Source organism: Salvelinus sp. IW2-2015, linkage group LG36 (genome assembly GCF_002910315.2).
Source record: "Salvelinus sp. IW2-2015 linkage group LG36, ASM291031v2, whole genome shotgun sequence".
Classification (NCBI taxonomy): Eukaryota; Metazoa; Chordata; class Actinopteri; order Salmoniformes; family Salmonidae; genus Salvelinus; species Salvelinus sp. IW2-2015.
Genome location: NC_036875.1, coordinates 1312722 through 1327773, shown reverse-complemented (window position 1 = coordinate 1327773; position 15052 = coordinate 1312722). Strand labels below are relative to the sequence as shown.

General features: G+C 40.1%; 1 protein-coding gene across 4 annotated transcripts in view; it reads right to left on the bottom strand.

Moving 5' to 3' along the window:
* Window positions 1-15052, bottom strand: part of LOC111959381 (collagen alpha-1(XVIII) chain) — a 203910-nt gene that overhangs the window by 65573 nt on the left and 123285 nt on the right. For all 4 annotated transcript variants that reach the window (XM_070437697.1, XM_070437696.1, XM_070437695.1 and 1 more), the window contains one exon: window positions 14087-14168. In XM_070437697.1, the coding sequence (XP_070293798.1) occupies window positions 14087-14168 (82 nt within the window). The remainder of the gene's footprint in view (window positions 1-14086; window positions 14169-15052) is intronic.

Here is a 15052-nt window from a genome sequence, read left to right as displayed (position 1 = left end):
TGTCCCATACACATGGTTAGCAGATGTTAATGCGAGTGTAGCGAAATGTTTGTGCTTCTAGTTCCGACAATGCAGTAATAACCAACGAGTAATCTAACCTAACAATTTCACAGCAACTACCTTATACACACAAGTGTAAAGTACATGTATGTACATCAAAATATATGAATGAGTGATGGTACAGAACGGCATAGGCAAGGTGCAGTAGATGGTATCGAGTACAGCATATACATATGAGATGAGTAATGTAGGGTATGTAAACATTATATAAAGTGACATTGTTTAAAGTGGCTAGTGATACATGTATTACATCAAGATGGCAAGATGCAGTAGATGGTATAGAGTACAGTATATACATATGAGATGCGTAATGTAGGGTATGTAAACATTATATGAAGTGGCATTGTTAAAAGTGGCTASTGATACATTTTTTTCATCAACTTTTACATTGTTAAAGTTGCTGGATTTGAGTCAGTATGTTGGCAGCAGCTACTCAATGTTAGTGGTGGCTGTTAAACAGTCTGATGGCCTTGAGATAGAAGCTGTTTTTCAGTCTCTCGGTCCCTGCTTTGATTCACCTGTACTGACCTCACCTTCTGGATGATAGCGGGGTGAACAGGCAGTGGCTCGGGTGGTTGTTGTCCTTGATAATCTTTATGGCCTTCCTGTTACATCGGGTGGTGTAGGTGTCCTGGAGGGCAGATAGTTTGCCCCCGGTGATGCGTTGTGCAGACCTCACTACCCTCTGGAGAGCCTTATGGTTGTGGGCGGAGCAGTTGCCGTACCAGGTGGTGATACAGCCCGACAGGATGCTCTCGATTGTGCATCTGTARAAGTTTGTGAGTGCTTTTGGTGACAAGCCAAATTTCTTCAGCCTCCTGAGGTTGAAGAGGCGCTGCTGCGCCTTCTTCACAACGGTGTCTGTGTGGGTGGACCAATTCAGTTTGTCCGTGATGTGTACGCCGAGGAACTTAAAACTTACTACCCTCTCCACTACTGTCCCGTTTATGTGGATAGGGGGGTGCTTCCTCTGCTGTTTCCTGAAGTCCACGATCATCTCCTTTGTTTTGTTGACGGAGTGTGAGGTTATTTTCCTGACACCACACTCCGAGGGCACTCACATCCTCCCTGTAGGCTGTCTCGTCGTTGTTGGTAATCAAGCCTACCACTGTAGTGTCGTCTGCAAACTTGATGATTGAGTTGGAGGCATGCATGGCCACGCAGTCGTGGGTGAACAGGGAGTACAGGAGAGGGCTCAGAACGCACCCTTGTGGGGCCCCAGTGTTGAGGATCAGCGGAGTGGAGATGTTGTTACCTACCCTCACCACCTGGGGGCGGCCCGTCAGGAAGTCCAGTACCCAGGTATCACATAGGTATTCCTCTTGTCCAGATGGGTTAGGGCAGTGTGCAGCGTGGTTGCGATTGCGTTGTCTGTGGACCTATTGGGGTGGTAAACAAATTGGAGTGGGTCTAGGGTGTCAGATAGGGTGGAGGTGATATGGTCCTTGACTAGTCTCTCAAAGCACTTCATGATGACGGAAGTGAGTCCTACAGGGCGGTAGTCGTTTAGCTCAGTTACCTTAGCTTTCTTGGGAACAGGAACAATGGTGGCCCTATTGTGGGGACAGCAGACTGGGATAAGGATTGATTGAATATGTCCGTAAACACACCAGCCAACTGGTCTGCGCATGCTCTGAGGACGCGGCTGGGGATGCCGTCTGGGCCTGCAGCCTTGCGAGGGTTAACACGTTTAAATGTTTTACTCACGTCGGCTGCAGTGAAGGAGAGACCGCAGGTTTTGGTAGCGGGCCGTGTCAGTGGCACTGTATTGTCCTCAAAGCGAGCAAAGAAGTTATTTAGTCTGTCTGGGAGCAAGACTTCCTGGTCCGCGACGGGGCTGGTTTTCTTTTTGTAATCCGTGAATGACTGTAGACCCTGCCACATACCTGCAGTCCAGAGTGAGAGCATCCAACTCCGACACTTTGTGGGTGCATCTCAAGTGACTTCCTCTCTGTGTCCCTTTTCATCCATCTCCACTGATGTGGAGATAAAAGCAAATTCCTAGTAAATGTTGTATTCGAGACCACCTAAAGCGAGACTGATTCAAGACCAAGACCGGAGCAAATCGAGTCCGAGTCAAGACCAAGACCGGGAGGGGGACAAGGGGTTCGAGACCGAGTCAAGATCGAGACCAGAAAAATGCGAGTCCAATTCAAGACAATGATTGTAATTTTACCAAATCACCACCATAATAAGAGATTACAATGTCCAGTATTTCTGTGTTCATATTTCAGAACAACATATAGATTCTTTAGACATTCAGATAGAATGAATGCATGCTGAGGGAAAATAGAGCCACTCTACAAATTATTACTAATCCAAACACAGTGGGGAACAATGGGCCTTCGTAGCCTTCAGAGAAGGGCTAAGGATTTATAAAATAATTATAATAATAATATTATTTTCAAATATGTTCTGATTTAATCTCTTCAGTTTCTGTAGGAAATGGTTAACACTGAAGACCAGCGGTATCTGGTGTCTGTGTGGTATCTGTACTTTACTATTTTTTATTTTTGACAACTTTTACTCCACTACATTCCTAAACAAAATAATGTACTTTTTACTCCTTACATTTTCCCTGACACCCAAAAGTACTAGTTACATTTTGAATGCTTAGCAGGACAGGAAAATTGTCTAATTCACACACTTATCAAGAGAACATGCCCAGTCATCACTACTGCCTCTGATCTGGCAGACTCACTAAACACAAATGTTTCATTTGTAAATGATGTCTGAGTGTTGAAGTGTGCCCCTGCCTATCCGCAATTTTTTTATTTATCGAGAAATGTTTGCCGTCTGGTTTGCTTAAAATAAGGAATTTGAAATGATTTATACTTTAACTTTTGATACTTAAGTACATTTTAGCGATTACATTTATTTTGATACTTAAGTACATTTAAAACCAAATACTTTTAGACTTACTCAAGAAGTATTTTACTGGGTGACTTCCACTTTTACTCAAGTCATTTTCTTTTAAGGTATCTTTACTTTTACTCAAGTATGACAATTGGATAAATCTAGCCACTGGATAAATCTAGCTAGCTGAGGCAGCCATTGGTTAGGCCATCAAAAGCTAGATAAAGGTATCTGCCATTCAACAGTATTAGTGCAAAATTTAGTAGTGACATTGGAATCAACCAATCACATTTTGACTTAATGAGTGGGACCTTTTTTACAAAAAATGTATGGAAACTTTTGCCTTCTTGAAGGCCAACAGGTCCCTGTGCAATAGCGAGCAGTAGTTTTCCCACGGTCTAGCTAGATAACTTTTCTTGTCAGTAGTTTGCAGCGGCTGCAGGGGCTGCAGCAGCTGTTATCACAAAGTTCATTTCCAGAAATTCTGCACATTTTGCCATGTGGCGTAGACAAAACTTAGCCGTTTTAAAGCAAGTTTGCAGCAATTCTACACATTTTGCCATGGGGCGGAGGATTAAAAAATATATATTGTAGCAATCATTTCATGCAATTCAGATTTTATTGCTAATTTGTTAGCTTCTTCCTTTTCAAGAATAACCTAAGTGTCACGTTCTGACCTTAGTTCTTTTGTTATTTCTTTGTTTTAGTATGGTCAGGGCGTGAGTTGGGTGGGTTATCTATGTTCGATTTTCTATGTTGGTTTTTTCGTTTGGCCTGGTATGATTCTCAATCAGAGGCAGGTGTCGTTAGTTGTCTCTGATTGAGAATCATACTTAGGTAGCCTTTTTTCACCTGGGTTTCGTGGGTGGTTGTCTTCCGTGTCTGTGTGGTCCACACGGAACTGTTTCGGTTTTAGTTCGTTCACTTTATTGTTTTGTATTTCAGTGTTCAGGTTTGTTCCATTAAATATTCATCATGAACACTTACCACGCTGCGCTTTGGTCCTCCTCTCTTTTTCCCAACGAAGATCGTTACACTAAGTTTTAAGTGATCATCATCTGGTGAGTGGAACTGTGTTTTTTGTTACTGTGCTTGTTGTTAGCCATCTCTTTGAAAATAACTTACGTGTGAAACATTGTTGCATTTAAAGTGGAACTGACAGCATTTTAGCAGCATGAAATCTTACTAAAATCTGTTCATATACACCCCCGGGAAGAATATGACACTTAAAAAAAAAAATCTGACAAGCAACCACTTAGATATGGTGGTTTTCATAAATTCTTACAATGTTTGGGAATTACGTGTACTAAGGCATTTGTTTACGGGCAGTTGCAACAGTGAGACTTTAGATCATTAATAGGCATTCGCTAAAAGCTACAATCAATTTCTGCAAATATGTAAACACCACGGGAGTCCTCTTACATTTGAGAACTTTACAGTCATATTGATCAATCAACCATGAAAAGGTAGGCACTCCCTCAGTTATACACATAAACAACAACAAGATCAACAACTAATGCTAGCCAGAGSAAGATGAGCTCAAATCTAGCTAAGAAACATTCGATAAACACCAAACTTTTTAATCTATTTGGCCGTCAAAATTGCACTGATAAACGATGGGGAATTAAAGCCTCCTTGTCCTTCTGCAGCTTGCCTGCCAACGCATGCTTGTCCCAACCAAGCACTCAAGCTAACTGGCTAAAGTTGGCTAGCTATTTACTTCCAGACACAAATGAGAGAACACCTCACTGTAAATCTATGGCAGAACCCAAGGGGCTTGATTTTTCTATCTCTCCCTGTAGATTTTGCGGTGAAGTATTGTCCCCCCCATTTTACTTGCCGTAACAGAGATGGTTAGGCTATTTACATGTTATCTGTAGAAGAGAGTGCTTGGAAATTGGAGTCGATAGCCAGAGTGAATTTGTGAATGCAAGAGATATGCTAAGTGTATAACATTCATTCAAGTTGTTGCTAGCTAACCAAATGACACCTGCATCTCTAGCTCTATTCACTGAAAATCAATATGAGGGAAAAAAGTCAGTCGCTCACCCAAACACTTAAAAAAAAAAAAGGAAACAAGGAGAGGCAGCTATTTCCGGTGGCGACCTGTAATTCCGGGCAGAAACCCACCTGTTTTGAGCCTTACCTGTTTAGTTWAAAAAAAATATATATATACAGTTGAAGTCAGAAGTTGAAATACACTTAGGTTGGAGTCATTAACTTGTTTTTCAACCACTCCAAAAATGTCTTGTTTTGGCAAATCGGTCAGGACATCTACTTCAGGACAGTAATTTTTCCAACAATTGTTTGCAAACAGATTATTTCACTTAAAATTCACTGTATCACAATTCCAGTGGGTTAGAAGTTTGCATACACTAAGTTGGCTGTGCCTTTAAACAGCTTGGAAAATTCCAGAAAATGATGTCATGGCTTTAGAAGCTTCTGATAGGCCAATTGACATAATTTGAGTCAATTGGAGGTGTACCTGTGGATGTATTTCAAGGCCTACCTTCAAACTCAATGCCTCTTTGCTTGACATCATGGGAAAATCAAAATAAATCAGCAAAGACCTCAGAAAAAGAATTGTAGACCTCCACAAGCCTGGTTCATCCTTGGAAGCAATTTCCAAACGCCTGAAGGTACCACGTTCATCTGTACAAACACCATGGGACTACGCAGCCGTCATAACGCTCAGGAAGGAGACGCGTTCTGTCTCCTAGAGATGAATGTACTTGGTGTGAAAAGTGCAAATCAATCCCAGAACAACAGAAAAGGACCTTGTGAAGATGCTGGGGAAACGGGTACAAAAATATCTATATCCACAGTAAAACGAGTCTTAAATCAACATAACCTGAAAGGCCGCTCAGCAAGGATGAAGCCACTGGTCCAAAACCGCTATAAAAAAAGCCAGACTACGGTTTGCAACTGCACATGGGGACAAAGATCTTACTTTTTGGAGAAATGTCCTCTGGTCTGATGAAACAAAAATAGAACTGTTTGGCCATAATGACCATCGTTATGTTTGGAGGAAAAAGGGGGATACTTGCAAGCCGAAGAACACCATCCCAACCGTGAAGCACAGGGGTGGCAGCATCATGTTGTGGGGGTGCTTTGCTGCAGGAGGGACTGGTGCACTTCACAAAACAATGGCATCATGAGGTAGGAAAATTATGTGGATATATTGAAGCAACATCTCAAGACATCAGTCAGGAAGTTTAAAGCTTAGTCGCAAATGGGTCTTCCAAATGGATGACCTCAAGCATACTTCCAAAGTTGTGGCAAAATGGCTTAAGGACAACAATGTCAAGGTATTGGAGTGGCCATCACAAATCCCTGACCTCAATCCTATAGAAAATATGTGGGAAGAACTGAAAAAACGTGTGCGAGCAGGAGGCCTACAAACCTGACTCAGTTACACCAGCTCTGTCAGGAGGAATGGGTCAAAATTCACCCAACTTATTGTTGGGAAGCTTGTGGAAGGCTACCCGAAACATTTGACCCAAGTTAAAAAATGTAAAGGGAATGCTACCAAATACTAATTGAGTGTATGTAAACTTCTGACCCACTGGAATGTGATAAAGAATTAAAAGCTGAAATAAATTATTCTCTCTACTGTTATTCTGACATTCACATTCTTAAAATAATTGTGGTGATCCTAACTGACCTAAGACAGGGACTTTTTACTAGGATTAAATGTCAAGAATTGTGAAAAACTGAGTTTAAATGTATTTGGCTAAGGTGTATGTTAAAAACTTCTCACGAGTCAGCAACCTGATCGTAGCACCCCCCAACTCACCCCACTGATTAGCACAGATAGCATAGCGTCACAAGCAACTTGTAGCATCTAAATAATCATTAAATCACAAGTCCAAGACACCAGATGAAAGATACAGTCTTGTGAATAAAGCCACCATTTCAGATTTTTAAAATGTTTTACAGGAAGACAGAATATGTAAATCTATTAGCTAACCACGTTAGCGGAGACACGATATTTTTACCAGGCAGATTCGGCTAGGCGCCCACGTCCAGTTCACATGCACAACAGATATGATATAAAATCGTAAATTGGGTCTTACTATGGCTGATCTTTCATCAGAATGTTGATCAAAGTGTCCTTTGTCAAGATGAGTCGTTGGTTCCGTTCAAAATGTTCTTTTCCCACGCATTTAGCACAGGTCCCGGCCGAGTGCACGAATTTCCTCAAACGTTAAATACAATCCGACAACGGTACACCGAAAAAACTCCCGGAAAAAATTCAAATAATCTGATAAACTATATTGAAAAAACATACATTACGATGATATGTCACATGTATCAAACAAAATTCGACACGGAGATATAGTTTGCATACATAACGCCAGCAAAACAGTACACCAACGCAGCTCAAATATCGAGCGATTCAGTAACCCGAAGTTGTCGGTCACGCCAAAGAATTGGGTCCTATTTCACGTCAGTCCCAGAATAAACAAAGAATTTCTCCTCTGACGTCATCTTGACAACCAGAGAAGGAGAACGAGGTGTGTTTCTGGTCAAGGGCACGACCATATATAGGCAGAGCTTTGAAGCCAGCATAACACATCTTGATTTTATGTTCTTGGTCATGAAAGTGCTGTTGAATGAGGACTTCTGTATCACTCAGAGACAAAATTGAAAACTGATTTAGAAACTAGAGATTGTCTTCTTTCCAATGGTATGATTCATACTGCATATAGTAAGAGCAATGATTGAATAAAGGCAGTTTAATCTGTAGAGCAAATAATGCTAAAGCGAAAAATATTACCTCCTGTATGCTCCAAGAAAGTTTAACTTCCAACTTCAACTGTATACACACTACCGTTCAAAAGTTTGGGGTCCCTTAGAAATTTCTGTGTTTTTGAAAGAAAATAAAAACATTTTGTCCATTTTTAAAATAACATCAAATTGATCAGAAATACAGTGTAGACATTGTTAATGTTGTAAATGAAGTGAAGAGGCAACTCAGGGACGCTGGTCTTCTAGGCAGACATCCTCTGTCCAGTGTCTGTTCTTTTACCCATCTTAATCGTTCCTTTTTATTGGCCAGTCTGAGATATGTATTTTTCTTTGCAACTCCACCTAGAAGGCCAGCATCCCGGAGTCGCCTCTTCACTTTTGACGTTTAAGACTGGTGTTTTGCGGGTACTATTTAATGAAGCTGCCAGTTGAGGACTTGTGAGGCATCTGTTTCTCAAACTAGACACTCTAATGTACTTGTCCTCTTGCTCAGTTATGCACCAGGGCCTCCCACTAATCTTTAAATTATGTTTAGAGACAGTTTGTGCTGTTCTGTGAATGGAGTAGTACACAGCGTTGTACGAGATCTTCAGTTTCTTGGCAATTTCTTGCATGGAATAGCCTTCATTKCTCCGAACAATAATAGACTGACGAGTTTCAGAAGAAAGTGCTTAGTTTCTGGCCATTTTGATCCTGTAATCGAACCCACAAATGCTGATGCTTCAGATACTCAACTAGTCTAAAGGCCAGTTTTATTGCTTTAAATCAGGACAACAGTTTTCAGCTGTGCTAACATAATTACAAAATGTTTTCTAATGATCAATTAGACTTTTAAAATGATAAACTTGGATTAGCTAACACCGTGCCATTGGAACACAGGAGTGATGATTGCTGATAATGGGCCTCTGTAAGCCTATGTAGATATTCTATTAAAAATCAGCCGTTTTCAGCTACAATAGTCATTTACAACATTAACAATGTCTACACTGTATTTCTGATCAATTAGAAAAAAAAATTAACTGTGCTTTTCTTTCAAAATCAAGGACATTTCTAAGTGACCCCAAACGTTTGAACGGTAGTGTCTATATATTTGCCTGTTCTGCATGTTATTTTGGCATTAATACGTCACATATCAGTTTGCAAAACAATATCATTTAAAAAAAATTGTGTTAATAAAGCCGCATACAACATGGTCTCTTTTTTGCTTTCTTGAGTAAGGCAGCACCAAAACGCAGGTGTTTCAGCTAGGGATGCCTGATATATCGGTGAAGATAACGGAATCAGACAATATTAGCTAACAATGGCAACATCGGTATCGGCCTGATGTCTAGTTTAACGCCGATATTAAAAGCCGATGTCAAAGCTACCGTGCATACCTTTATAACGTAGGTACATGACGTCATGACGCCACATGAAATGTTGCGCCACAGGTGCAACACAGCATTCCTAACGTAGCCCACAAGATCTGCTGTGTGGATGGAGCAGTCAACAAGTCGAGCCGTCATTTGAAAGAGTAAGAACATTTCAGCGAGACAACTCAAAGGTGAAATCCATTCAAGCCAAGATAATGGAACTCATTGCCCTTGACAGTCAACCGTTCTCTGTCGTGGGTGATGTTGGCTGTCGCCGACTGGTCGAGCACCGGTACACACTACCAAGTGTGCTATTTTCAGATGTTGCCCTACCGGAGTTACAGAGTAATTCCGTCACTGCTTTTAGCTTCATGACATACATACTATGGAACGCCATTTGGGTCGTTGCGTGTCAAAAAAGATACAGTAGCACTGTCAAAGCTGTACGAAAAAGTATGAAAACAAGCAAACACCGTTCACGAAAGATGTGTTTACAATACCGCGTTGGTAATAAAGCATAATTTGTTCGACCGCAACTTCTGGGGTAGCTAGCTTTAGCTTGGAACCTAGCTAGCACCATTACAACCAGTATGAAAACAATGACCAGTAGAAACTGCAGTCATTTTCATTATTTTTAGCAATGACATAGGAATCCTTGTGAGTAAGTATTAGCTAGGTTGCCACTTGTTGTTCACCTATTGAAATTGAACTTCAGTTCATGAAAATGATGAATAAATAATAGTCAGCCAGCTACTTAACCCTTTTGGCCAAACGTAAGGTTATAAGCAGCCAGCTAGCTTCAACTGGCTAGTGACGCTCGACTGGACCGGGTTATGTATTGTGAAGCTAGCCACAATAAGGATAAGGCACAATAGTGGAATTTGTGGTTTGCCTTCAAAATAAAAGTATGTAATTGACAGTGATGTAAATATATACATAGTAGAATTATGTCATACTTTTACTTTGAAGGCTAACCGTAAAGTCCACTATTGTGGCTAATCCTTTTGTGGCTAGCTTCACATAGATGGGTCCAACCACCGTTAATCAAATAAGAACTGTCTTATAAATTAGGGTTATTTTAGATGATGAAACCTAGCTATATAGGTAGCTAACTATAACTACAGAAACAGATTGTCGTTTTGGGTGAAGAACATTGTTTGCATCCATGAACTAGCTAGCTTTTTTATGACCATCACAGTAGGTGCGCGAGACAACTTTACCATCATCACAGCATACGTATCGATGAATCGTTGTGACACATGAAATATGAGTGATAGTGTAATCAATGTGTAATAACTACGACAAAAGTTAATGAACGCTTTAAATTATCATGTGATGTGCAGTCAAGTTCAGGCCTGATTGGTCAACAAGCTTATTTGACACGTCAAAAAGTGTTATTTGACATGTCTAAGTGTTATCTTTTTTGACATGCAAATCCCCAAACGGCGTTCTATAGAAATCCTGGTTGAGCATGAAATGACTGAACAAATGAACAACCAAACAGCACAGCAAGTAAGTGAAAGAAATATGTTTTGATTATGTTTTACTGGTAATGGGGACAGACATAAATGCCAACAAAATAACGTTTTGGTCAGTGTGGTGTGTGTGTGTAACCTTTATTTAACTAGGCAAGTCAGTTAAGAACAAATTCTAATTTACAATGATGGCCCGGACGACGCTGGGTCAATTGTGCGCCACCCTATGGGACTCCCAATCACGGCCGGATGTGATACAGCCTGGATTCGAACCAGAGACTGTAGTGACACCTCTTGCACTGAGATGCAGTGCCTTAGACTGCTGCGTCCATGTGTGTGTGTTAACTATTTAACTGTACTAGAATGCTTAAAAGGCAGTACATTTTTTTAATATCGGTATTGTTTTTTGGGGCAAGGAAAATATTGGATATCGGTATTGGGAGTAATAATGGTCTGGGGCTGTGTTTCATGGTTCGGGCGAGGCCCCTTAGTTCCAGTGAAGGGAAATCTTAACGCTACAGCATACAATGCCGTTCTAGACGATTCTGTGCTTCCAACTTTGTGGCAACTGTTTGGGGAAGGCCCTTTGCTTTTTAAGCAAGACAATGCCACCGTGCACAAAAGTGAGGTCCATACAGAAATGGTTTGTCGAGGTTGGTGTGGAAGAACTTGACTGGCCTACACAGAGCCTTGACCTCAACCCCATCGAACAACTTTGGGATGAATTGGAACGCCGACTGCAATCCAGGCCTAATCGCCCAACATCAGTGCCCGACTTCACTAATGCTCTTGTGGCTGAATGGAAGCAAGTCCCCGCAGCAATGTTCCAACACCTTGTGGAAAGCCTTCCCAGAAGAGTGGTGGCTGTTATGGCAGCAAAACTCCATATCAATACCCATGATTTTGGAAAGAGATGTTGGACGAGCAGGTGTCCACATAATTGTACACTACATGACCAAAAGTATGTAAGGTCCCTCAGTCAAGCAGTGAATTTCAAACACAGATTCAACCACAAAGACCAGGGAGGTTTTCCAATGTCTCACAAAGAAGGGCACGTATTGGTAGATGGGTAAAAAAAAAAAGTACACATTGAATATCTCTTTGAGCATGGTGAAGCTATTAATTACACTTTGGAGGGTGTATCAATACACCTAGTCAATACAAAGGTACAGGTGTCCTCCGCTATGGATTTCCCCATGAGGCCAATAGTGACTTTAAAATAGTTACAGAGTTGAATGGCTATGATAGGAGAACTAAGGATGGATCAACAACATTGTAGTTACTACACAATACTAACCTATTTGACATAGTGAAAAGGACAGAAGAAAAATATAATTATTTGCAACAAGGCACTAAAGTAATACTGCAAAAAATGTGGCAAAGCAATTAACAATTTTTATTCAGGACAAAAAGTTATGTTTGGGGCAATTCCAATACAACACATTACTGAGTACCACTCTCCATATTATCAAGCATAGTAGTGGTTRCATCATGTTATGTGTATGCTTGTAATCGTTAAGGACTGGGGAGTTTGTCAGGATAAAAAAKAAATGGATTGGAGATAATCACAGGCAAAATCCTAGAGGAAAACCAGATTCAGTCTGCTTTTTACCAGACACTGGGAGATGAATCTACACGAGTTGCTTACCATGAAAACGGTGAATGTTCCTGAGATCTATGGCAAGACCTGAAAATGGTTGTTTATCAATGATCAACAACCAATTTGACAGAGCTTGAAGAATTTTGAAAATAATAAATGGGCAAATGTTGTCCATTAACGTCTTAGAGACTTAACCAGAAAGACTCACCGTTGTAATGGCTGCCAAAGGTGCTCCTACAATGTATTGACTCAGGGGTGTGAATACTTATGTAAATTAGATATTTCTGTAATTCATTTTCAATAAATGTTCTAACATTTCTACAAATATTACACTTTGTCATTATGGGGTATTGTGTGTAGATGGGTGAGAAAAAAACATTATTTAATAAATGTTTACTTCAGTCTGTAACAACAAAATGTGAAATAAGTCAAGTTGTATGAATGCTTTCTGAAGGTACTGTATGTCTCATATCAGAATTTTTCAAAAACGAATCTGTCCAGTTCACAGTTTGGGCAAGTTTGTAATATTTGTGATGGATATTTGCACTGAATTTAAATGGGTAATGTAATTTCTTGTATTTTTTATTTACTGAGAGCCAGGGCCACACTCAGACCTAATTTGCATATGTGTTTAGTGAGTCCACCAGATCGGAGGTAGTAAGGATGACCAGGGTTGTTCTCTTGATACATGTGTGAATTGGACCATTGTCTGTCCTGCTAAGCATTCAAAATGTACTTTTGGTGTCAGGGAAAATGTATGGAGTAAAAAGTACATTATTTTCTTTAGAAATGTAGTGAATTGTCACACCCTGATCTGTTTCACCTGTCCTTGTGATTGTCTCCACCCCCTCCAGGTGTCGCTTATTTTCCCCAGTGTATTTATCCCTGTTTCCTGTCTCTCTGTGCCAGTTCGTCTTGTATGTTTGTCAACTCAACCAGTGTGTTTTTTCCCGTACTCCTTTTTCTCTACTCTTCACTAGTCCTCCAGGTTTTGACCCTTGCCTGTTTTCTGGACTCCATTCCCGCCTGCCTGCCCATTCTGCCTGCCCTGACCTCGAGCCTGCCTGCCCCTTGGTACCTACTGTACTCTGAWCTGGTTTTGACCTTTTGCCTGTACACGATCATTCTCTTGCCTACCCCTTTTTGGATTAATAAACATCTAAGACTCCAACCACCTGCCTCCTGTGTCTGCATCTGTGTATCGCCGTGTGCCCTTATARTGAGGTAAAAGTTGTCAAACATTTAAATTACAAGGTAGTGTACAGATACCCCAAAAAACGACTTAAGTAAAAATACTTTAAAGTACTACTTAATTACTTTTCACCACTGAAAATAACCAGTAGTCTACCTAAATCATGAAAATAATGTGGCATCACACATAGCATGCATATGGTATGGTAACCATGAACTTTTCTCATAATATCATAACCATCATGTCACATTTGGTCCATGTCAATAGTCCACAGATGCAGATAGATGCATGTAACACATTGGTAACACTTTATAATAACTTTTTACAAGCCAATAATAGATCATTTATAAGGCATGTGTTAATGACTTACACATGCTACACAAATCATTAACACATGTCTTATTAATGATGCTCGGGGGGTTGGGTTGTGCATAAAGACACATTTCTGTTTTATAGGTTATTGGACAATAAAGTACATCTTATCTTACATKAATATTATTATAAAGTGCTACAAACACATCTACAATAGTCAACCAATGTGACTAGTGGTCTTGCAAACCCATACAACATTCTGTCTAGTCTAGACCAGGGTTCTCCAACTATGTTCCTGGAAAGCTACCGTCCTGTAAGTTTTCGCTCCAACCATAATCTAGTGCACCTGATTCCAATAATTAGCTTGTTGATAAGCTGTATCAAGTTATTTACAACTGGGTTTGGTGCAAAAACCTACAGTAGCGTAGCTTTCCGGAGACACAGGGCTGGGGAGTCCTGATCTAGACTATGCCCTTATTGAACTCACCAGTCTCTTTCTTGGGAGACACCTCTGGTTGTTGCCGGGTCACCGGGGGCTGCTGAATCGGGCGTGACGATGGAGGGGTAGTCTGGAGAAAGACGTTAAAACAGCATTGAAAAACCAAACATAAAAATATATCCAGCTGAGCTCCAAAGAGAAGAAAACGTGCATATTGATCCCACATGAGTATTTGTAGATCTTTAACAAAGAAAACCATGTTATGTTCATGTTTTTGTTGTTATGGGGTAATAATATGACCTAATATGACCATAAAAATACATCCAGCTCCAAGGACAACTCAAAGTTGGCTTCCCAACTGGCATATCGCGAAATGGGTAATTGTACAGTACTYCCCTAACAAAAAACAATGACTTGTAAAGAGATTATGTTGATGTTTTAGGACATGTTTGTTGTAATCATACATTCTAATTTTCAGAAGTTGTGGTACAAAGTTGTCACTCAAATACTCAAAGTTGGCTTCCTAACTTCCATAATATTGCMAAATAGCTAGCTTATTTGTAGTTCTCAAACAAAGAAAACAATGACATTTAAGGAGTTTTGAGTTGCGGGGTCCGAAATTATTGACACCCTTGGTAAAGATGGGCAATAATGATTGTATAAAATTAACAATTCAAATACTGAGCTATATTGTATGCTTAAAAAATGGGAAACGTATATTATTATATAGTAATACAATTGCACAGAGAAAGATTTTGTAATGTATAAAAAAAAGAAGAATTTAAAGGTAGTGGTCAAAATTATTGACACCTTGAAAGATTCTTATAAATAAAGTAGTCAAAAGTTTAGTATTTCATCCCATATTCCTAGCACACAATTAACTACATCAAGCGTGTGACTCTACAAACTTGCTGGATGCATTTGCAGTTTGTTTCGGTTGTGTTTCAGATGATTTTGTTCCCAATAGAAATTAATGGTAAATAATGTATTGTGTCATTTTGGAGTCACTTTTAT